The following is a 25,994-nucleotide window of genomic DNA, read 5'->3' as shown; positions in this document are numbered from 1 at the left end:
TGCAATTGTGCATTCAATGGATCCTAAGTTGGAGGATCCTGGTGCTTTCACGATCCCTTGTCCAATTGGAAGTGCCGAGTTTGCTAAAGTTCTCTGTGATCTTGGGGCAAGTATCAATTTGATGCCCTATTCGGCTTTCAAGACTTTAGGAATTGGGCAATCAACACCCACCCCTATTAGATTGCAATGGCCGATCGTACCATGAAGAGGCCGTTGGGTATGATTGAAGATATTTTGGTTCGCGTTGATAAATTCATTCTCCCGGCGGAGTTTGTCATTCTAGATTGTGAGGTTGACTATGAAGTGCCAATTATTCTTGGGAGACCTTTCCTTGCTACAGGAAAGGCTCTTTGTGATGTTGAAGCCGGAGAACTCCCTTTTCAGGTTGGTGATGACAAAGTGATATTCCATGTGTGTTAGTCCATACGACAACCAAATAGCAATGAGGTGTATTCTTTTGCGGGCTTGGTGACCGATGTTATTGTTGATGAAACAAGTGCTACAATCAATGTTGGTGATATGTTGGAGGCCGTCTTGCTCAACTTTGATGATGACGAGATGGATGGCTTTATGGAATGTGTGAACTCTTTGCAAGGAATGGGGTCGTACAACTATGCACCCCGGAAATTGTCCTTGGATCTTGAAAATAGGACAACTCCTCCTATAAAGCCTTCTATTGAAGAGCCTCCTGCCTTGGAGTTGAAACCATTGCTTTCACATCTTCGGTATGAATTTCTTGGTCCTTGATCTACTTTGCCGGGTATTCTTTCCTTTTGTTTGACTAACGTGCAGGTAGATTCCACATTGGCGGTGCTACAAACGATGAAGAAGGCTATTGGGTGGACCTTGGAGGATATTCGGGGGATAAGCCCTGCCTTTTGCATGTATAAGATCAAGTTGAAGGATGGCACCAAACCATCTATTGAACATCAAAGGAGACTTAATGAGGCTATGCAAGAAGTGGTCAAGAAGGAGATTATCAAGTGGTTGGATGCCGGGGTTGTCTATCCCATCTATGATAGTTCATGTACTTCTCCAGTTCAATGTGTCCTAAAGAAGGGGGCATGACGGTGGTCACCAATGATAAGAATGAGTTGATTCCCACAAGAACGGTGACCGGTTGAAGGGTGTGTATGGATTATCGTAAGCTCAATAAAGTCACAAGGAAGGATCACTTTCCACTTCATTTCTTAGATCAAATGCTCGATAGATTGGCCGATCGTGCTTTCTACTGCTTTATTGATGAGTACTCGGGCTACAACCAAATTCTCATTGCTCCGAAAGATCAAGAGAAAATAACCTTTACATGTCTCTATGGTACTTTTGCTTTCAAGCAGATGCCATTTGGTTTGTGCAATGCACTGACGACTTTTCAAAGGTGTATGATGGCTATTTTCACGGACATGGTGGAGGACTACCTTGAGGTTTTCATAGATGACTTCTCAGTGGTTAGAGATTGTTTTGATGACTGTCTTGCAAATTTGGACAAAGTGTTGGCTAGATGTGAAGAAACCAATTTGGTGCTCAATTGGGAGAAATTCCATTTCTTGGTCGAGGAAGGTTTTTTCCTTGGCCACAAAATCTCAAGGAATGGAATTGAAGTTGACAAGTCAAAGATTGAAGTGATTTCTAAGTTTTCCCCCCAACTTCGTTGAAGGGTGTGCGGAGTTTCTTAGGCCACTCGGGTTTTTGTCGGCGCTTCATCAAAGATTTCTCTAAGGTGGTTAGCCTATTGTGCAAGCTTCTTGAGAAGGATGCTAAGTTTAATTACAATGATGATTGCATGAGAGCTTTTGAATTGTTGAAGCTCAAGTTGACAACCGTTCCCATCATCACCGCTCCAAATTAGAGTATGCCTTTTGAACTCATGTGTGATGCAAGTGACGTAGCGGTTGGGGCTATTTTGGGGCAACGTATCAACAAGATTTTCCATCCGATCTACTATTCTAGTAAGACCATGAATAATGCCAAAGTCAACTATACCGTTACAGAGAAAGAGCTCATTGCTATTATTTTTGCAATTGAGAAGTTTCGCCCGTACTTGATGGGTGCAAAGGTTATTGTCCACATGGATCATGCGGTGCTTTGTTATCTTACGAACAAAAAGGACTCCAAATCTCGGTTGATGAGATGGGTACTCTTGTTACAAGAATTTGATATTGACATCCAAGATAGAAAAGGTAGTGAAAACCAAGTGGCGGATCACTTGTCTCGTTTGGAGGAGGAGGGGAGGCCGCATGATGGACTTGAAATCAATGACTCATTCCCTGACGAGCAACTCATGGCAATTTCAATGAAAGAGGTGCCATGGTTCGTGGACTTAGTAAATTTTCTTGTGTGTAGAATCATCCTGGACGAGTTCTCTTCAAGCCAAAGGAAGTAGCTCAAAAGGGATTGTAACCATTATTATTGGGATGAACCATACCTCTTCCAGATTTGTGCGGATTAGATGATTAGAAGATGTGTACCGGCATACGAGCAAGGTGAAATTCTCGGGGCTTGGCATTCTTCGCCATATAGTGGTCATCATGGTGGAGCACGAACGACAACCAAAGTGCTTAGTTGTGGTTTTTATTAGACCACTCTCTACAAGGATGCAAGTGAGTTAGTGAAAAAGATGTGATGAATGTCAACGGGCCGGTGGAATCTCAAAGAAAAATAAAATGCCTCTCACAACCATTTTGGAGATTGATATTTTTGATGTGTGGAGTATTGACTTCATGGGATCTTTTGTGAGTTCTTGTGGAAACATCTACATCTTGGTCGTGCTGGATTATGTATCCAAATGGGTTGAGGCAGTTGCTTTGCCCAACAATGAGGCGAGAAGTGTAGTGGCTTTCTTGAAGAAGCGTATTTTCACAAGGTTTGGTACTCCGCGTGCAATTATAAGCGATGGGGGGTCACACTTTTGCAACAGGGCTTTTGACACTTTACTTAGCAAATATGGTGTTACTCACAAAGTCACAAATCCCTATCACCCACAAGCTAGTGGGCAAGTGAAAGTCTCCAACCGGGAGATAAAGAGTATCTTGTCCAAAACGGTGAATGCTAATCGGACGGATTAGTGCATGAAGATTGATGATGCATTATGGGCTTATTGGAAAACACTTATCGGAATGTCAACATCAGTTGGTGTTCAGAAAATATTGTCATCTTCCGGTGGAACTAGAGAACAAGTCAATGTGGGCTCTAAAGAAGTTGAATCTTGATTGGGATGTAGCCGCTAACTTGAGGGTTGCACATTTGAATGAATTGGATGAGTTCCAGTACCATGCTTATGCGAGTTCGTCCTTGTACAAAGAAAAGATGAAATATCTTCATGAAAAATACATGTGGAACCAAGAGTTCAAGGTGGGCGATCTTGTATTATAGTTTAACTCAAGGTTGAGGATGTTTCTCGGGAAGCTAAAATCCAAGTGCAGTGGTCCTTTTGAAATTGTGGGTGAGATACCTTTTCGTGCATTAGACTTGAAGAACAAAAACAATGAAGTATTCTGAGTCAATGATCACCGGGTGAAGCACTACTTGGGCAGGTTTGGAGATAGCCACATAGTAGCGGTCATTCACTTCATTTGAGTGTTTTCTGCGTCGTTCCGCGACGTTAAATCAGGCGCTTCTTGGGAAGCAATCCATGTTTTTTTCTTTTTATTTTGTAGTTAGGTATTATTTGTGTTCTAACTTGGTTTGAAGTATGCTATAGGGATAAGTGTGACTTACAAAAAGGGTGGACGCAAATATGGCTAAGTGTTCAAAATAATGCAGACCACACTTTATTTGTGCGGACCGCACATCTCTATGTGCCATAGTAGAAGAGCGTTGCGGCCACACATTTCTCTTGCAGATAGCACATTTGAAATGTCAAATATACCAGCTCTTTGAAGTTTAAACTTATCAGTGCGGAGGTCAATCTGCGTCACACGTGAAATCTGTGGCCGCACAAGAAAATGTGCGGACCGCAGATGGAATTCTGAGATAAAGCTCCCAAGTTAAAGAGTGCGGGCTGCACAAGAAAATGTGCAGCCGCACTCATCTCTTTTCCCTTTTCAAAGTGTTTTGTATAAATAGAATAGTAGGGCTCATTTTACACTTTTCCCTTTTTGAACAAAACACTATTACCCTGTTAATTTTTCTTGGGGATTTCAACTATCCACACATACAACCACCTCGATTAGTCACTAATTGCACTCACTCTATCTAGTATGCTTCAATTTCATGTTAATTTTTTGTGTTAGTTTAAATTGTAGATTTTTAGTTCTTTTTAGGCCATATGTTATTAGAGTTCAATTGTGTGTCCATGTGGGGTTGATCTGAATTAGGTAAACTTGATACATGCTCTAATGGGATTGGGTTAGTGAAATTTTATGTTTTTACAACGTTGCATGCCTATTTGTGCAAGAAATTGAAAAAAATCTAAGTTAAAAAAGCTGTCTGCTCGTAAGTTTTTGAATTCTGCGGTCGCACTTGAATTGTGCGGTCCGCAGATTTGGATTTTTTGGCAACCCAAGTGAGGACGGAATCTGCGGCCACAAGTTAAAATGTGTGGACTACAGATTTTCTCTTGTGGCCGCAGAACAACCCATTCTCTGTCTTCAGAGAGTCTTCATTTTTGAGACTCAGAAGTGTGGCCGCAAGTCGAATTGTGCGGACCGCAAATTTTGCATGGCAGCCGCAGATTGGCCATTTATCTGTCATCCGAGAGTTAACAATTTTGGGACTCAGAAGTGCGGCCAAAACCTAAAATGTGCGGACCGCACTTCCTTTTTGTGCTCGCACAACAAAAATTTGCAGACCGCAAGTTCCATCTGCAGCCCCACATCGAAAATGTGCGGACCGCAGATCCCTTATCCTGCAAACATACATTAAATTCATAACCCCACTGTGTCCAAGTGTTTCTTCATTACCTACATGAGTCTTGTATGTGTTTGAACAATGAATTGCAACTAACAATCTTCTCTGCTTGATACAAACAATGGTTCGATCAAGAGGCTGAGGCAAAACGTCAAAGGGACAAGGTGAATCTTCTCAGGGTCGAGGTAAAATTACCTTGCCCCTTGGCCAACCCAAGACAATCAGAAAGAAAACCACAGCCGACAGATGGAGAGGTGTAGACCTCTCCGAGTCTAGCTCCTACGTACCGTCTAGGGAGGTGTCCAAGGGCAACTCAACCTCTATTCAGGAGGAGCAGATGGCCGTACAGTTGAGGCCGCAATGGAGATACCAACTCAGGGATGAGCCATCTTCATCTCACAGCACCTCCGATGGGTCGGAGAATGCTAGCCAGGCTTCTGAGCTATCAGCTACACCAGTTCCTAAGGCACCGGTTATACATGAGATCCCCGATGATGGTAGAGGGGGAGATGCTACAACTATAGGTATAGAGAGATCAAAGAAGAAAGAGGTTTGGGAGGATCGATTTGTCAGTTTGACCGCCTTCATTAGATTTCGTATGTGGTGACCAGTGAGGTCACTGACTCTTGAGCGCCAGTTCTTATTGAAATATTTGGAGACATATAACCCCGCAATATTGAGATAGTGCAAGACACGCAAGGGGTGGATACGGTTCACCGAGAGAGTGGAGGATGCCAAAGAATACCTTGTCCGAGAACTTTATGCCAATCTTGCTCATATCAAGAAAGAGATGAAGGTGACCAAAGTACATAACCTCAAGGTGAGGTTTGATATGCATACTCTAAATGCATACTTGGGCTTCAAGGATGTTGTGCCAAATGAGTATATAGAGAAGTGCGCATTGAAGGAGGAAGTCCGACCTTAGTTGGCTGATATTCTAGCACCACCATGGCCACCACCATCATGGATCACCGCTGGGGTTCCCATTCAGCGGAGTACTTTGAGCTTTGAGGCAAAAGGGTGACGGACCTTTGTTTGTAGCCGATTGGATCCATGCCAGAACGAGACTCACCTTCCAATTCCTCGGTCAGTTCTTGTGGCTTCTATCATGTCCGGGTACCCAAACAATATAGGTGCCGTGATGTCGGCCAACATTTTAGTGATTGCACAGCAGGATAGCTCGGCATACCCTTATCCCAACACTATCGCAGTGTACCGTACTGATTTAAAGGTAGAGCCGAGAGATTTTGACACTAAGGTGAAGCCGAAGAAGCCATTCGACTGGTATTCACTGATGGATGAGAGCAACCCAAAGAAGAAAGTCCAGCCTTCGACCACCACAAGCCAGTCTGATGAGCCCATAGTGGTAGCTTCTGAGGCAACTAATCTTCTATCCACCTCTATTGAGCCTTCTACCAGTGCCACTGCTATGCCTCCGCCATCATCTTCATATCCTACCACAGCCCCTAGAGTTTCTCTAAAGCCAGTGCCCGTGCCCACAGTTCCCCTATCTTCTTTGCGAGCCTTCCAGACTTTGGCGAGTCTTAACAATTGGATGCAGATAGCTATTTATAAGTTGTATGACTTGTCTAGTACCATTGCAACGCAGTCCACTTCTCAGGCATTACTGTCTCCTTCTGACATTGATGAGAATCTTAAGAAGATTTTGGAGAACCAGAAGACGATCATGGACACTTTAGTACAGCACAAGCCAGTTATTGAGGAGATAGGAAAGGCAGTAAAGAAGATAAAAAAAGTCCCAGATAAGCAATAAATCAGTAGACAAGCTCCGGAGGGAGGTGACAAGACTTGCTACAACTGGAGACCTTCCTTTTGTTATGTTGCTTGACCCGCACCAGTTCACCCCAAATCCTTCAGCACCATCTGCACCGGTAGCACCAGTTGGCCAGTCTGACGAGCCAGACCTTGCTACCGACACTACTGAGGCAGTGCGTGCGATGTTCCACAACCCAGCCACGTCCAAATTTGATGATGATGAGATACAATTGGCTGACCCTGAGGGAGATGATATTGCTGGGGTCACTGAGATGTCCAAGGATCCTTAGGGAGTTTTCTTCACCCTCTCTTCTTTTACTCTTATTTTGCTAAGCATTGGGGAAAATGCTTACATTTATTCGGGAGGGGGTGGAGTTTATTTGATACACTGGTACACTTTGGATACATTTGGTCTGTAATAATTTGATGATACTCTTTCTTTTCTTATTTATATTTATCTATCGTCTCTCTCTCTTCTTATGTATATTTATCTATCTTTAGTAGTTATTGCTCATTAGCTTCTTTATTTTTTCCATATTAGTTCTTGTTTTGTTAAGTAGCTTCTTTTTATGCTTTAGTAGATAATAAGCCTTTAGTTTTCTTAATGCCACGGTTCTTTCCAAAGGTAGTTTTTGTGTGAACCAGATGGCTCGTCCCAACAATGGATGGCGTGATAACCTTCTTAAGGGAATGAGTCAATTTTTGTGTTTAAGTAATAATAGTAGTAGTAATGAATAAAAAGACCTAATCAAGTCATTCTCGAAGAGTTAATCATACTTTATTTGGTACCAACACACTTAACTACGTGTTTATAATTAGAGACAAGGTTTTTGAAAGAAATAACTCTAGTTAGTGACTTTGTGACTCTTGAGTTGACTTTGGTGATCATCGAGTGGTTTATTGGACCATAGTGATCTTTAAACTTGAATGTGATTGTTGTAGGTTCTCGACTCTATCCTCTTTTACAATTTAGTTGCGTGAGGGGTGAGATGAATTTTTGCTAGTCCAAGTATCCGTGCGAATGGTCTAGAACTTGCCCCGAATGTATTTCAAGGCAAAATCCTAAATTTTGCTTGGTTTGAGATGTGATTGTAGGCTTTCCTTGGCCTATTTGAGCTTTCTATTGCCAACCAATGTTGTTATCCCTAGTCAACCCCTTTGAGCCTCTAGACTTTCTCATTTAATAACCATGTTATAAGCCTTTACCTATTTTGTCGTGACCCTTTCTTGGCACCCAGATTTTCCTTAACACTCTTATAAAATAAGTGGCTTAAAGCATAAGTTTGGGGGAGATATGAGGAATTTGAAAAAGGTATCAAGGCATAAAAACAGAAAAAATGATCTCTATGAAAAGAGAAGGCAAGAAAAGAACAAAACAAAATGCATAAAAAAGTGAATAAGTGGAAAGGTTGATGGATTCAAAAAGAGGTAATAATACCTAACATGAGCAATCAAAAAGGGATAACGATAATGAAATTAACAAGAAAGAGTGATTTAAAGTCTCTCTAGTCCCCAATGAAAAGAAAATGCCTCTAAAATTGGTAATCGTGAGTCGAGAAATGAAAATGTGGAGTGCTTAAGGAAAGGTATAACCCCTTACCCATATGGTATCCTGCCATAATTCAAAAGCCATTGTTATAACCCGAAAGAAGTTCCACTTAATTTCAAACCGAGTGAGCTTACATTAGAGGTGATCTACATGAGAGGCAAGCCTATGGTACTTGAAGCCGTACTTGTGATATTCTCTTGTGAGAGACGAGTGAACCTTTCATGAATCTTAAGATTAAGTGCTAATTTCTTAAGTGAGCTTGGCAAATGGAAAGTAGAGGAGGAAGAGTTTGGAGTCCACCATGATCTACATGATAGAACAAGAGTCCTTGAAGTAAAGTTAATTCTTGAAGCTCAAATGTCATATTAGAACTATATGTGCATGAATATTTGACTTGTCACCTTGTTAATAATGCATGAGTAGTGTGAGTAATTATTGGTCCCAACTGATATATGATACCATTGACTCGCTATAATGACTTGTAACTCTGAGAAGGTGGGAACTAATTTATTTGCTTGAGGACAAGCAAAAACTTAAGTTTTGGGGAGTTGATAAGTGTGGATTTTGACCATTTATTAGCACATTTTTTACTTTTGTTTTAGTTCGAATGTATTGATTTATGTTTCCAAAACTAACAAAAGTGTGCAAATTGCAGTAATGTTAGAAGTTTGGGCTCCCATGATGAAATCCAACTCAAAAAGGAGTGTTCCGACTCACAAGGCAAGAAGGGGCGCAGAACATAAGATGTGCGGTCCGTAGAAGGATTTCTGTGGCCGCAGTAGAAAGTGCGGACTGCAGAATTCCCTCTGTGGCCGCAGAATAAGTAAAGAAGCCCAATAGAGTATTAGCTGATCTGCTAACCGCACATGATTTCTGCGACCGTAGAACAAAGTCTGCACTGACAATTGATTAAAAGTTTATAGAGTGTGCAAATGACAAAGACTTGAAGCCTTGCTTGAAGTGCGGACCGCACAAGACCGCACAAGAATTGTGCGGTCGCAAAAGAATTGTGCGGCCGCAAAAGATGCTCTGCAGTCGCAGACCAGAATTATGCGGCTGCAGAATCCAAGACCCTGCCAGCTGAAAAAATCTGCGGACCGTATATGAAATTGTGCAGCCGCAGAACCTCCTGAGGGGCATTTTCGTCAGCGATTTTTGGACCACTATAAATAAACGAGAATCACATTTTTAGGTCAAGTTTCGAAGTTTGAGCTACTGTACCCGTTGGATTTTGCTATTTTAGGAAGTTTGTGACTATTTTAAAATTTAAACATCATATTTTATCATTTAATCTTAGATTATGAGTTTAATTAGTATTTCTTCTTGTTTTTCTTCATTTTTCACTATGAGTAGCTAGATTCTTACTAGGGTTGTGACCCAACCTTAGTGTGTAAACCTTATGGTTATTTAATTTAATGCTTGTTTATGATTGTGTGTTAATTATTTAGCCTAGTTTATGCTTTAATTTTAGAATTAATGATTACAAACATTGATTCATACCTTTTTGACTTGGTCTTTACTTGAGAATGATTGACCAAATCTAGGATAACTTGGCTAACAAGGAATTGGAATAATTGAGGGTTTGATTAGCCCAATTAAAGAGTTCAAACTAGATATAGTGAGAACTCGTCAACTATTTAGCTTGATACCCATTTGGGTTTGAGAAAGACAAATTGGACAAAATCACTCTATGAACGAGAGGTATTGAGTGGGTAACGTAGAGTTGAGAGCTATAATACACCCCAATCAACAAAACAAGTGTTAACGTATTTAACCCATTAGGCGAACACCTAGGTTAAGGTCACATCCCTAGGCTTTTTAACTATTTGGAAAAAATACCAAAAATAATCATTCGCTTTCTAGTTTATTCTCTTAGCTTAATATTGGTAGAGTAAAATTAGAATTAGAAATTAAAACTCTGTATTTGGAAATGCAATCTAGTTATTCCATTTGCTTTCTTCAAGAGTATACCCCTAACACTCATATTAAACTCCCTGTGAAAATCGACCCCGACTCTTATTGGGTACTATTCTTCCAACGACCTTTTTCACTTACTATTGAGTGCGAATTGGACGTGGATCAAGCAGTAAGGGATGAACTTAGTGCATTGTTGGGTATACAATTAGGGAGCAAAGGGGTTACTCAAATATTGCATTGGTTGAATACTAGGAAGTGGAAGCATATGAAGAAGAAAGTGGCCTCAGCTATATGGGGAGCACTGATATATCACACATGGAAAGCAAGAAACTCGAATTTTTTTAGAAGTACATGTGTAAATATAGATTTTGTGGCAGCACAAATACAAAGAGAGATTAAAGCAAGGCTAGAAGACCTACAAACAATAAAGAAGGCGCGAAAATGTCTATCATTGATTCAACATATCTGTAGATAGCTAGAGTTCCAATATGTATTTGTTCTTTTGTTAGTTTTTCTTGTTGGGATGTATTAGGAGGACATAGCGGATAAGGGAGGTCCTTGTCGTTATAATAGTGTAACACCGGGATGCTCTTAAATTGCATTAAAGTGTTGGTTTGTTATGGCATTTATTACCAAAAAAAAATAATTGAAATTGACTAAAGTTTGCCTTCTATTAAACTTTTGATTTAATCTTATTATGTCTTTTAAAAAAATTATTTTTGCCCCTAACTTCTTAATGAGGGTATAGTTTTAAATTTAATCAAAAGTTAAGGAGGAAATATCAATATTTTTTCTTGATAATTTAGACATGGGAGTCCACCCTTTCACGGTGGAGCTTCGTTAGTGATATAAAGATATATACGAGATGAATAATGTTTTTTTATAAAAAAATTATTCACGTCTTTGATTTAAAAAGAGAATAAATATTTTAGGATATCAAGGCTTATAAATAGGAAATGTAGAAAAGTGACTTAAAAATCATTAAGTAATTTTCTTGTTTCTAATTTGTTTTTAAAAAAAGTCATAAGTAATTTGTGTTCATTTTCTATTTAAGAATTTTAAAAGACACATATTCCAAAACACAATTAATCAAAGGTGTGAATAAATATTTTAATAAAAATGTTTATCCTTTAAACTTCATAAATAATAAATAAAAACTTTATATTAATTATTTTCCTTTTGTATTATATTTGAAAATAATTTAGTTACAAATACGTATAGTGATATAACTCATGGGGGCGTAAATGTAGAATTTTCATAATATATGGGATGTTAGCATGTGATTTTAAAATATAAGGGGTGTATTCGAAACTGAGTTATATTATTAGTAGGACAAACTTGGAACTTTTTCACGTTAGATATAAAAATACATAATTCTGAGTCAACAAAAATACACCAATAAAAATACACCCACAACAATGAAAATGCACAATTCCGAAAAGTGTGCTTCTTTCATACCAAATACATCCATAAAATCAACTTATGTTTCCCCAAATAAGATGCCAAACTAATTAAGAAATTAGGGACTGTTAAGCAACTGTGGCAAAGCTTCATTTTATTTTTTCAATTAAAGATATGATGATCCATAACCATATGCTTGTTTAAGGATAGATTTCAATTAGAGACCTCATGCCAAAATTGGCTGTTATTTTATAGTCACTAAAACCAGCATCTAGGAAAAGCTTTTCCCATTCCGTCTTAGTTCTCTCTTTGGCACCGTAACTAATCCTCATGATAACGTCCATGAAATGCTGTACTTGAACAAGCTGCTCATTAATATTATTGCTCGAATAATCCTCTATTACTATGTCTATGACCATCACTTTCCCTCCCTTCTCTTTACTTGGAATTGACTCTCTGCATTTCTTCAGTAACTTCACACAGTCTTCGTCACTCCAGTTGTGCAAAATAAACTGTTTTACCCATGCAGTTACAACTATATATAAGTAATTATACAACAACAAACAACAATAATAATTCCGTGGATTCTCATAAGTGCGGTATGTGGAGAGTAGGATGTACGCAGCCTTACCCTTACTCTAAGAGATCGAAAAGGTCGTTTTCGATAGACCCTCAGCTAAAAGACCCTCAGCTAAAGAAATATAAATAATTACAGTATAGGAATATTTTCGATTAAATTTTACACTAACATCTCAAGGGAATACTGTTACTAACTATATTCACAAGGATTTCACTTATAGGGGGTAAAGTTACTCTTTATAACAACTACGTCACATAATTAGTGTTTTCTTATACATTAAAGTAATTGAATATTATCCTCTATGATAATAAAGTAACTAAACGTTAATTAATAGGGTAATGTTTACTGTGACTTGACCATTATAGTTGAGTATAAGTTCAATTACTTTAACGTAAAAGAAACTATTTTGCGACTTCATGTATTATAGTGCGCGTAAAGGTCAATAAAATTAATGTTGAAAAAATGATTTTTAAATTTAAAATTTGGACCATTTCTTGATTTGTGCATGTCATTCTTGCGCAATGTCCATGTGAATCTTATCCTTATCTTTCCAATTTTATCGGATATCCCGAAGGGACCTGAAAAATGATTAAATTAGGAAAAGTAATGTAATACCTTGAGTAAGATTGCATTAGCATAAGGAATGTTATCAAACATACTCCCAGCAACAAACTCCAAGTTCCCAGTCGTTATTCCCTTTCGATCACCAATGACATGAGGGAGATCAAACACAATGCAATTCAATCTTGGAAAAGCATTAGCTATAGCCATAGCCAAAGTTCCAGTGCCACCTCCAACATCTACCAACGACGTTAAACCCTCAAAAACATGCTTACACTGCTCAGAATTAATGAACAAATGGGAAAACAATTTAGAATCACTAGCCATTGCATCATTAAAAATACTACCAAATTTTGGCTCGTCAGCGCAATAATCCCACATGGATTTCCCGTACGTTGTGTCAAAAGCAGTGGGAAGATCATCTTGTAACCAATGGCTCAAGGAAGAAAATGGCTTTAACGTAATAACAGGATTTTGGCTAAAAAGGAAATGTGACCTCTTGCTAAAAGGTTCATTTTCTATGAGGAGAGAGCCAGCAGTTGTGAAGGAATAGCTATCTACCTCTTTTTGGTAATTGAGAAGGCCAGAATGAACTAAAATTCGCATTAAAACGGGGAGAAAGGAAATTTTAGAAGGGTTCAGATTAGGTAGAGACGCAACAAGGTCAGAAATTGTCATAATCCCATGTTTGCGAAGAATATCAGGAATTCGTAGTTCAACTGCACATCTTATACAAGAAGGACGCACGAAACTCAAAATGTAGTCCCATGTTTGAGCTTCAGCTTGTAGGAGCTGCTCAAGATCAGCGCGAATGTTCTCGTTCTTTGCCATTGGAGGACCTTAGCTTGTAGCCTAATTTTGTCAATTATTTAAGCTGCAATACCAATTTATATAGAAGTTTAAGTAATATACACCGGCAGTCAATGTATAAAGAATTTGCTTTAATCTATCTACAGATATATGACTTTAATTTAATTGGGCACGTCCCAAGAACGGCTTTGCTTATGCAGTTTGGGAAATAATGCTGGCGGCGGTAGGAGTCTAAGATTAGGTTGATTTGCATTTACATGGCGCTTACCGACCTTACATTACTAATACAATACTCCGTGAGGTTTATTGCAGTGTATATTTATTTTTGTACAAATTACTGTAATTTAACTTGTTTTAAAAAATTACTTATCTTATTCTTTTAGAAAATCAAATTCACATATTATGAATATTTACTTTTAATTACCTTTAAAGTTGCCTTATGGTATAAATTCTTTTTTACACTACTACGTCTATTTGTTTTTTGTGATCAAAATGCAAATCGAGTTTCCGTAGTCAACTACGAAAAATTTATATTGCTTCAATTTGTCATAAATATTTGGTTGCTGCATATTTCTGATTCAGACAATGGGCTTATCCCATTTTAATTAGCAGTTAATTATTGCTATCAGCAAAATGTTTACAGTAGCGACTATGGAACTGTTGCAAGTACTTCCATTACTGAATGTTACTAGTGGCGACAACATGAGGTTGCCACAGAATGTATACATTTTGTGGCGATGTTGTCGCTATAAAAACTAAATGTACTCGCCACAAGAAAGAGTTCCACCAAACTGATTTTATTGAAGTCGCTACTGAAGAGTAACATTTAGTGGCGACTTAGTCACCACAAAAATAATTAATCATCAGTGGCAACTCTAATAGCGCTACTGTAGAGTGACATTTAGTGGCGACTTAGTTTCCACAAAATGATAAGTCATCAGTGGAAAATCTAATAAAGCTACTGAAGAGTCACATTTAGTGGCACCTTAGTTGCCACAAAAATGATTAGCCATTAGTGACAACTCTAATATTGCTTCTGAAGAAAGATATTTAGTAGCAACTGAAACTTATATATTAATATTAATATATAAGTTTAAGATCATCCAATAGTATTTAATAAACACCAAAAGAATTTCCTAAACCAAATACTAAACACTTCCATTACTAAAAATTCAGTTACATATATACTAGGCAATACTTCATTGTCATTGTACGCATATACATATAACCAAAAAGCAAAATATTTAGTGCCTTACCTTCAAGCTCCTCCGCATATATACTACATAATACTTCATTGTCATTGTACGCATATACATATAATCAAAAAGCAAAACATTGAGGGCCTTAGCTTCAAGATCCTCCTTCATTGTCACCATTATTTAAGAACCTTGTCCCTATTATTAAAGAAAAAAGTACAAGATCACATTGTTAGAGCTTGAAGATAACATTAAGGTGAAAAAAGATACAAATAAGAACATTAGGTCGAAGAAGCGACTTAAGCTCGAGAGCTTCATAATAAACAAAAAATTCTTGCGCAAAACATTGATAATTTATTTCTAAGACAACAATCAGGCTTCATTTTACTTCACCATAAACCAGATTTACAACAATATGACACCAAGACTGAGAGATTCCACAGAAATACTACCAATCCAATAACTAAACATTTGCACAAGGGTACTACATCGAACTGCAAAAGCTATATGTAACTACTTTGGTGTAGAAAGAAATACCAACAATAACTAAACATTTATAAAAGAGTACTACATAAGGATTACAGAGATCGTCTTTTTGCCAATATAATATTTTTTAGTATGATTAAAAACAACTAAGTACTTAAATAAATACCTCTTACTATAAAAAAGTCAATTTATCTTTTACTTATCCAAACAAAGTTACTATGTTCAGATCCAAAAGGGCTTATAAGACAAATATATTATCCAGATCTCCAATTTTTATTGCCGAGCTCATATCCTCTTTTAAAAGTCTAGAATCAAAATTGGACTTTGCTATATATGTCTTCCAAGATACTGCTCCCGATTCCCATTTTCAGAAATAACAAGAACGATTACTCACCTACACATCCATACTTCCTCCCCACAAAAAAAAAAAAAAAAAAAGAGAAGCAAAACCAGCTTTGCAAATTTTGATTCCCTGATCAAAATCTCCAACTAACAATGACAATAAATATCTAAAATTCAGAAAATTTCAGCTACAAAACTTAGCTAAAATATGAACTTCAGATCGTCCATTTGATCCCAAAAAAAGGACACCTCCAGAGACTAATCCTGGCAAGAACATGAGAAGCTATAAAGAGCAGTGTATGGAATTTTCCCTTCTTATTAATTGTCGGCATCCAAACTTATGAAATTCAGTAGGCTTGACAGTAATATCATAAAATAGGTTATCATTCTAAACAAACCCAAATTTCTCATAAAAACATTCGAAACAAACCCATAATATAGGCTAGCATTCTTATAGTTCCACCGGAATATACACTTCTGCAGAATAATATCAGAAACAAACCAAAATTTCTCATAAAATAGACACTTCTGCCCAATAATATCATAAAATAGGCTAGAATTTTTATAGTTGTATTAGAATATAAACCAAGATCCCTCCCAGGTATTTTATCAAACACATTATGTACCTCATACAATAATAATAATAATAACCCAGTATAATCGCACTAGTGGGGTTTGGGGAGGGTAGTGTGTATGCAGACCTTACCCCTACCCTGGGGTAGAAAGACTATTTTCGATAGACCCTCGGCTCCCTCACTCCAAGAACTCCCCACCTTGCTCTTGGGGTGACTCGAACTCACAACCTCTTGGTTGGAAGTGGAAGGTGTTCACCACTAGAGCAACCCACTCTTGTCCAAATATTATGTACCTCATAAAAAAAAGTATTTTATCAAACACATTATGTGCCTCACAAAAGATATGAAGAGAAGAATTGCCAAGAAGGAAGAAAATTCAAGAAAAAAGAAGAAGAAGAAGAATAGTCAAGAAGGAAGGAAGAGTACAGAAATAATAAGAGTAGATCACCTGTTGCATTCCAGTCATGATAGCAGCAAGTTGTTCTTGAATCCTCTTGGCTACTTCTACATTGATCCGGTTGTCTACTTCCACATTCACGTGCTCAAGCTTCTCTTCTAACTTCCTTTGCAACTCTTGTTCCATGTTACTTTTTAATTCGACACCCATTTGTTCACGTTCTTCTTGCAACTTTCGACTCATCTCAGCTTGTATTTCTGCTTGCATTTCTTGACGCACAGTTACCATCGCAGAAGACACACTAGCCTCTAAGTTTGCTGCTTGAATGTGACTCTTTTTTGGAGGCTTCTTTCCGTACCCTTTACCACGAATATAGCATGTTCTCTCACTGGAGGATAAAATCTCATCTCTAGTCATGGGATGCTCGTTCTCTTCAGATTGTTACTGAGCCACTAGTTCCTGTAGTTGGCCCTGCAATTACGTGTAGCCATTTACAGTAAAAAAAATATATAAAAAGATAATAATGTAGTGATTTAAGAATATTACATGAATTTGTTGGGATTGTGGATCCACCCACACAATTTCTCCATTATCATTTTTACGTGTATGTTGGATCTCCTAGACTCGATCTGGTGTTTCTTTTTCTCCAGTGATGCGATTTTTCTACAATATAGTTCAATAGGAAAACATAAATAATCAAATAAATGAATATATAGATAACAAGAAATATATATGATAGCATGATAATAAATATATTTTCACCATCGATTCCTCTAATTCTGCAAAAGACCTTGTACCACAAGCATGCTTAGTTATTTGTTTTTCCCTATTCTTTCTATTTCTCTCGCTTACAACCTGCACTAAGTCAACAGATTATGAAATCATTATTCAAAGAGTAGTGAACCAAACATTATTATTAAGTTACCTTAAATTCAGAACTTCCAAAATACTCTACTAGGTATTTCTAGTCCTCGAGCTCAACATCTTCATGTCTGTCACGACCCAAAATTCCCACCTTCGGACCATGATGGCGCCTAACATTTCACTTGCTAGGCAAGGCAACGTTAGAATAATATTATCCATTTTTAAAATAATTTTTAAAATTTATTAGTAACAAAGAACAATTGCGGAAGTAAATTCTGAAATATAGTGAATAATCCATAAAAGACAACGGTGTCTAAATACCATCCCAGAATTGGGGTCACAAGTGCATGAGCTTCTAGAATAAATACAAATAAAGGTCTGAATAAAATAAAACTGTCTGAAAATAAACACATAGCTAAAGTAAAATAGTCAGGGACTTCAGAACTGCGGACGCCATGCAGTTATACCTCAAGTCTCCTCTGGTAGCTGAAATCCTAGCAAGTCTATGGTACGCCGCTGGGACCAACTCCAAAATCTGCACAAGAAGTGCAGAGTGTAGTATCAGTACAACCGACCACATGTACTGGTAAGTGCTGAGCCTAACCTCGACGAAGTAGTGACGAGGCTAAGGCGGGTCACTTACATTACCTGTACGCAATATTAATAACAATAACAATAATAGAAATAAATCAGGTAACTCATTTATAATAATTGAAGTCAACTCAGCAGTCATAACCAATTATCATTTCCATCAATTCTGTTTGCAGCGTGCAACCTGCTCTCACAATATATTCACATTCAATTCTGTTGCAGCGTGCAACCCGCTCTCACAATATATTCACATTCGGTTCTGTTGCAGCGTGCAACCCGCTCCTCCAATATATTCATTTTAATCAAGTCTGTTGCGGCGTGCAACCCGATCCCCCAATATATATATATGTATGTCAACTTTTAAATAAGTCTGTTGCGGCGTACAACCCGATCCTCCAATATGGACTTTTAATAAGTCTATTGCGGCGTGCAACCCGATCCTCCAATATGGACTTTTAATAAGTTTGTTGCGGCGTGCAACCCGATCCTCCAATATATTCATTATAATTAATTATGTTGCGGCATGCAACCCGATCCTCCAATATATTCATTATAATCAATCCTGTTGCGGCGTGCAACCCGCTCCTCCAACATATTCATTTACCAATTCTTATATAAGAAATTTTCCCAATAAATGTAACAATTAATATAAAATTATAAGACAACATGCATACAATAATTATAATTTAATTATGAAACAAACAAAGGCAAATAGCAAATTATTATGGAAATCAGAGAGAAAATATGCAGTTTAATATTTAATATGCTAAATGTCAAATAACAATTAAGGAGCATAATTCAAATAGCATGTAATAATTAGTGCAGTAATTCAAGAATTAATATTTGATAAAGAATAGGAGAGAAATAATTATTATAATAATTAATTCATGATTTAAAACAATTTATGATTTTTCAAGTAAGCAGGCAAACAATTAATTTGACGACGTATAGACACTCGTCACCTCGCCTATACATCGTTCATATGTAATTCACATAACAAATAATTTAAGGGTTCTATTTCCTCAAGTCAAGGTTAACCACGACACTCACCTCGCCTATCGGCATCGCCTTCCGTATAATGCCTCATATGGAGCCATTTGAATGCTCGACTGGTAGCTATTATTATAAGCAATCTCCGCAAGTGGCAAGAAATGATCCCAAGAACCTCCAAAGTCTATAACACAAGCACAGAGCATATCTTCCAACATCTGAATAGTGCGCTCTGACTGTCCGTCTGTATGTGGATGAAATGTTGTACTCAACTCCACCCGTGTGCCTAACTCACGCTGTAAAGCCCTCCAGAAATGCGAGGTAAACTGCGTACCTCGATCTGAAATAATAGACACGACACACCGTAAAGGCGGACAATCTCACGAATGTAAATTTCAGCTAACCTCTCCGAAGAAAAGGTAACTGCCACTAGAATGAAATGTGCTGACTTGGTCAACCTGTCCACAATGACCCAAACTGCGTCAAATTTTCTCTGAGTCCGTGGGAGACCAACAACAAAATCCATAGTGATACGCTCCCACTTCCACTCAAGAATTTCTAACTTCTGAAGCAAACCACCAGGTCTCTGATGCTCGTACTTAACTTGCTGACAATTCAGACACCGAGCTACATGTGCAACTATATCCTTTTTCATTCTCCTCTACCAATAATATTGCCGCAAATCTTGATACATTTCGGCGGTACCTGGATGAATAGAATACCTGGAACTGTGTGCTTCTTCAAGAATTAATTCATGAAGCCCATCCACATTAGGCACACAAATACGACCCTGCATTCGCAGAACCCCATCTTCCCCCACAGCAACATGTATGGCATCACCGTGCCGCACCGTCTCCTTAAGGACAAGTAAATGAGGATCATCATACTGCCTCTCTCTGATGCACTCATATAAAGAAGACCGAGCAACTGGGCAAGCTAGAACCCGACTGGGTTCTGAAACATCTAATCTTATGAACTGATTAGCCAAAGTCTGAACATCTACAACTAATGGCCTCTCACCAATCGGAATATACGCAAGACTGCCCATACTCACATCCTTTCTACTCAAAGCATCGACCACCACATTGGCCTTTTCGGGTGATACAAAATGGTGATATCATAGTCTTTCAACAACTCCAACCATCTTCTCTTCCTCAAATTAAAATTTTTTGTTAGAACAGATACCGAAGGCTACGATGATTAGTAAATACCTCACACGAGACACCGTAGAGGTAATGCCTCCAAATCTTCAACGCATGAACAATGGCTGCCAATTCTAAGTCATGAACAGGATAATTCTTCTCGTGAACTTTCAACTACCGCGACGCATATGCAATTACCTTGCCATCTTGCATTAATACTGCACCAAGCCCAATGTGAGATGCGTCATAATATACCGTATACGATCCTGAACCTGTGGGTAATACCAACACTGGCGCCGTAGTCAAAGCGGTCTTGAGCTTCCGAAAGCTCAACTCACACTCGTCTGACCATCCGAATGGGACATCTTTCTGGGTTAATCTGGTCAATGGGCTTGCTATACATGAAAACCCTTCCACGAACCGAAGATAATAACCTGCTAAACCCAGGAAACTCCGGATCTCTGTAACTGAAGTAGGTCTAGGCCAACTCTGAACAACCTCAATCTTCTTAGGATCCACCTTTATGCCTTCTGCCGATACAACATGCCCCAAAAAGGCAACCGAGTCTAACCAAAACTCACATTTTGAAAACTTGGCATATAACTGATTATTTTTCAAGGTGTGAAGCACACTTCGAAGATGCTACTCATGTTCCTCTCGACTGCTGGAGTAAATCAAGATGTCATCAATGAATACATCTACAAAAGAATCCAAATAAGGCTTGAACACCCGATTCATCAAATCCATAAATGCTGCTGGGGCATTTGTCAACCCAAATGACATCACTAGGAATTCATAATGCCCATACTGAGTTCGAAAAGCTATTTTAGATACATTAGATGCCCTAATCTTCAACTGATGGTAACCAGGCCTCAAATCGATTTTCGAAAATACCTTGGCACCCTAAAGCTGATCAAATCAATCATCAATTCCTGGCAGCGGATATTTGTTTTTGATAGTGGCCTTGTTCAACTGCCGATAGTCTATACACATCCGCATAGAGCCATCTTTCTTCTTTACAAATAATACTGGTGCACCCCAGGGCTAGACACTGGGTCTAATGAATCCCTGATCAAGCAAGTCCTGCAACTTCTCTTTCAATTCTTTCAACTCTGGCGGGGCCATACGGTATGGTGGAATAGAAATGGGCCGAGTGACCCGAGCCAAATTAATACAGAAGTCAATATCTTTGTCGGGTGGCAACCCCGGCAGATCTGCAGGAAATACTTCTGCAAATTCACGAACAACTGGTACTGAGTTCATAGAAGGGACATCCGCACTGGGATCGCGAATATAAGCCAAATAGGCTAGACACCCTTTCTCTACCATACGCCGAGCTTTCATATAAGAAATAACCCTGCTGGCAGAATGACCAGGAGTTCCTTTCCACTCTAACCAAGGTAACCCCGGCATAGCTAGGGTCACTGTCTTGGCATGACAATCCAATATAGCATGATAAGAGGACAGCCAATCCATACCTAAGATGATATCAAAATCTACCATATCAAGAAGTAGAAGATCCACACTAGTCTCAAGATTACCAATAGTAACCACACACGAATGATAGACATGATCTACTATAACAGAGTCTCCCACCGGTGTAGATACACACACAGAAGCACTCAGAGAATCACAAGGCACAACCAAATATGAAGCAAAATTGGAGGACACATAGGAATAAGTAGATCCTGGATCAAATAGAACTGAAACATCTCTATGGAAAACTGGAATAATACTTGTGATCACAACATCAGATGACTCGGCCTCAGGCCTAGCTAGAAAAGCATAAAATCGGGGCTGGGCCCCACCACTCTAAACTGCGTCCCTGGGACGGCCTCTGACTGGCTGGCCTCCACCTCTAACGGTCTAACCTCCACCTCTAATGGCCTGACCTCCACCTCTAATAGCCTGACCTCCACCTCTAGCTACCTGACCCCTACCTCTAGCTGGCTGAGCAGGCGGTGAAGCAATCGGTGCCGGTATGATGGCACGAGAATCTTGCCGAGATCTGTTACTCGCCAATCTAGGGAAATACCTCCTAATGTGACCAATGTTCCCACACTCATAGCACCCATCCTGATGCCGTGGTTGCTGAAGATGGTTCTTGCATAGGAGAGAGGGCAGGGGGCCGGATAACCATTATAGTAACTCTGGAGTGGTGGTGCACTGATAGGAGCTGAATGTGCACTGAATGCTGGCTGCCCAAAGTAAGGCATAATAGGATCGTGACTCCCTGAAGCACCGGGAGATGCATGAAGTGCTGAATGAAATGGTTTGGGAGGCTGACCCCTACCAAAATTACCTCTACCTCCAGACGAGGCACCACTGAAACTACCGAACTGACGAGGCTTCTTATCGGACCTCTGCCCTCTCTCCTATGCAAGAACCATCTCGAACCTCCTTGCGACATTAGTAGCTGCCTGAAAAGAAATCTCACTTTCGGTCTCCTTGGCCATCTAAAGTCTGATAGGGTGAGTGGGTCCCTCAATAAACCTCCTCACTCTCTCTCCCTCTGTAGGTAGTAAAAGGAGAACATGACGGGCAAAATCCACAAAACGGGACTCATACTGAGTAACAGTCATACTGCCCTGTTGTAGACACTCAAATTGCTTACGGAATTCCTCTCTCAGTGTGATAGGGAGGAACTTTTCTAGAAATAGCCGAGAGAACTGCTCCCATGTAAGTGCAGGCGATCCGACTGGTCGGGTCAATGTGTAATCTCTCTACCACCTCTTGGCGGAACTCGTCATCTGAAATACAGCAAAATCAACCCCATTGGTCTCAACTATACCCATGTTCCACAGCACCTCATGGCAGCGTTCAAGATAATCCTGTGCATCCTCAGAAGGTGTACCACTGAAGTGAACTGGAAAGAGCTTGGTAAACTTATCCAGTCTCAATAAGGCCTCAAAAGACATGGAGGGCCTATCACCGATCTGTGCCGCAACAACTGGCTGAACTACCCCAACTGGCGGGGCTACTGGAGCCTGATTCTGGGGAGCCATCTGCTCCGGAGCGGGAGTAGTGGGAGTTTGTGCTCCTCCCCTAGCCTGTGAGACGGCTGGTGTCACTGGAAATGTACCATTCTGGGACACGCCCTAAATAAGACTCACCAAACAAACTAGAGCGTCTTGAAGCACTGGAGTAGCTATGAATCCTTCCGGGACCTGAACTGGTTCAGCTGGTACATTCTGAACTGGAACCTCCTTCTGAAGGTCTACCTGAGGTTCTTCAACAGGTGCAGCTGCTCGAGCTTTGGACTGAGCTCTACCTCGGCCTCTAGCACGACCTCGACCTCTACCTCTACCCCTGGTCATAGTTGCCACCGGGGGTTCTGGTCCCTGTCCATCGGTAGAGGTATTACGTGTTCTCACCACCTGCGAGAGAATAAGAGTAGAATGGTTCAATCATCGATGATAGAATAAATTCGACGACAGAAGAAGAAAGAAGTGATGTTGTTCCTAAACTTCATAGCCTCTGAGAGATAAGTACAGACATCCTCATACCGATCCTTCAGACTCTACTAAGCTTGCTCGTGACTCGTGAGACCTATGTAACCTAGTGCTTTGATACCAACTGTCACGACCCGAAATTTCCACCTTCGGACCGTGATGGCGCCTAACATTTCACTTGCTAGGCAAGCCAACGTTAGAATAATATTATCCATTTTTAAAATAATTTTAAATTTATTAATAACAAAGAAACAAATGCGGAAGCAAAGTTTGAAATATAGTGAATAATCCATAAAAATAACGGTGTCTAAATGCCATCCTAGAATTGGTGTCACAAGTGCACGGGCTTCTAGAATAAATACAAATAAGGTCTGAATAAAATAAAGTTGTTTGGGAATAAACACACAACTAAAGTAAAATAGACGGGGACTTCAGAACTGCAGACGCCATGCAGTTATACCTCAAGTCTCCTCTGGTAGCTGAAATCCGAGCAAGTCTATGGTACGCCACTGGGACCAACTACAAAATCTGCATAAGAAGTGCAGAGTGTAGTATCAATACAACCGACCCCATGTACTGGTAAGTGTTGAGCCTAACCTCGACGAAGTAGTGACGAGGCTAAGGTAGGTCACTTACATTACCTGTATACAATATTAATAATAGCAACAATAATAGAAATAAATCAGGTAACTCATTTATAATAATTGAAGCCAACTCAGCAGTCATAACCAATTATCATTTCCATCAATTCTGTTGCAGCGTGCAACCTGCTCTCATAATATATTCACATTCAATTCTGTTGCAACGTGCAACCCGCTCTCACAATATATTCACATTCGGTTCCGTTGAGGCATGCAACCCGCTCCTCCAATATATTCATTTTAATCAAGTCTGTTGCGGCGTGTAACCCGATTCCCCAATATATATATATGTATGTCGACTTTTAAATAAGTCTGTTGCGGCGTGCAACCCAATCCTCCAATATGGACTTTTAATAACCCGATCCTCTAATATGGACTTTTAATAAGTATGTTGCGGCGTGCAACCCGATCCTCCAATATTCATTATAATTAATTCTGTTGCGGCGTGCAACCCGATCCTCCAATATATTCATTATAATCAATCCTGTTGCGGCGTGCAACCCGCTCCTCCAACATATTCATTTACCAATTCTTATATAAAAAATTTTCCCAATAAATATAACAATTAATATAAAATTATAAGACAATAAGCATATAATAATTATAATTTAATTATGAAACAAACAAAGGCAAATAGCAAATTATTATGGAAATCAGAGAGAAAATATGCAGTTTAATATTTAATATGCTAAATGTCAAATCACAATTAAGGCACATAATTCAAATAGCATGTAATAATTAATGCAGGAATTTAAAAATTAATATTTGACAAAGAATAAAAGAGAAACAATTATTATAATAATTAATTCATGATTTAAAACAATTTATGTTTTTTCAAGTAAGTAGGCAAACAATTAATTTGATGACGTATAGACACTCATCACCTCGCCTATATGTCGTTCATATGCAATTCACATAACAAATAATTTAAGGGTTCTATTTCCTCAAGTCAAGGTTAACCACGACACTTACCTCGCTTTGCAAATTTCAATCAATTACTCAACCACAGCTTTTCCTTTTAAATTTATCTCCAAAAACTTCAAATCTATTCACAAACAATTCGATATATTTAATACGAATAATAGGAATTAATTCCATATGAATTTACTAATTTTTCGAATAAAAATCCAAAATTCATTAAAATATTTGACAGTGGGACCCACGTCTCAAATCGTGGAAAAACTTACGAAATTCGAACACACGTTCCGATACGAGTCCAACCATACAAAATTTATCAAATTTCGATGTCAAATGGACTTTCAAATCTTAAATTTTTATTTTTGGAAGATTTTATAAAAATTTCAATTTCTTCCATCTAAATCCGAAATAAATGATGAATATAGACTTAGATTTATGAAATACAATCACTATATGATATAAAGAACACTTACCTAGTTCGAAATCGTAAAAAACTCCTTTGCAATCGCCCCTAAGCCGAGTTCTAATTGAGGGTTTGTGAAAAATGGAAAAAATCCCGTTTTGGTTCTGTTTTAAGTCACAGGCGTCAGTCCTTCTTCGCGTTCGCGAAGGGCCTGTCGCGTTCGCGATGAGTAGCAGTCTATGGCTTTTGCATTCGTGAGTACTCCTTCACGTTCACGAAGGATTTTTCCCCGTGGCCTTCGTGTTCGCGAGGAATTGCTCGTGTTCGCAATGAAGGAATGATCAACCCTCCCCCAGGTGTACCTAACACTACGCGTTCGCGAGGAGCTGGTCGCATTCGCGAAGGGTAACGCCCCCATCGCTTCGTGTTCGCGACAAAGCCTTCGCGTTCGCGAAGAAGAAAACTTCAGCTGCCCAATTCACTCTTCGCGTTCGCGAGAGTACCTTCGCGAACGCGAAGAAGGACATGCCAGAACACCTACTGCAGCAAAATACC

At 39.1% G+C, this 25,994-nt stretch overlaps 1 protein-coding gene and 1 non-coding gene across 2 annotated transcripts; both read right to left on the bottom strand.

The window, feature by feature from the left end:
• Positions 1–11,392: 11,392 nt before the first annotated feature.
• Positions 11,393–13,516, bottom strand: LOC107820908 (myricetin 7/4'-O-methyltransferase 2). Its single transcript, XM_016647267.2, has 2 exons — positions 12,687–13,516; positions 11,393–12,003 (listed from the first exon to the last, which is right to left on the bottom strand). Exons 1-2 carry the CDS (start codon positions 13,461–13,463, stop codon positions 11,692–11,694), a joined length of 1,089 nt encoding a protein of 362 aa, XP_016502753.1. The 5' UTR covers positions 13,464–13,516; the 3' UTR covers positions 11,393–11,691.
• Positions 12,548–12,649, bottom strand: LOC142176931 (U6 spliceosomal RNA). Its single transcript, XR_012705726.1, has one exon. It is a non-coding gene; the product is annotated as a U6 spliceosomal RNA (small nuclear RNA).
• Positions 13,517–25,994: the final 12,478 nt, after the last annotated feature.

Source organism: Nicotiana tabacum, chromosome 22, assembly GCF_000715075.1.
Source record: "Nicotiana tabacum cultivar K326 chromosome 22, ASM71507v2, whole genome shotgun sequence".
Taxonomy (NCBI): Eukaryota; Viridiplantae; Streptophyta; class Magnoliopsida; order Solanales; family Solanaceae; genus Nicotiana; species Nicotiana tabacum.
This window is presented reverse-complemented; position numbering and strand designations above follow the sequence as displayed.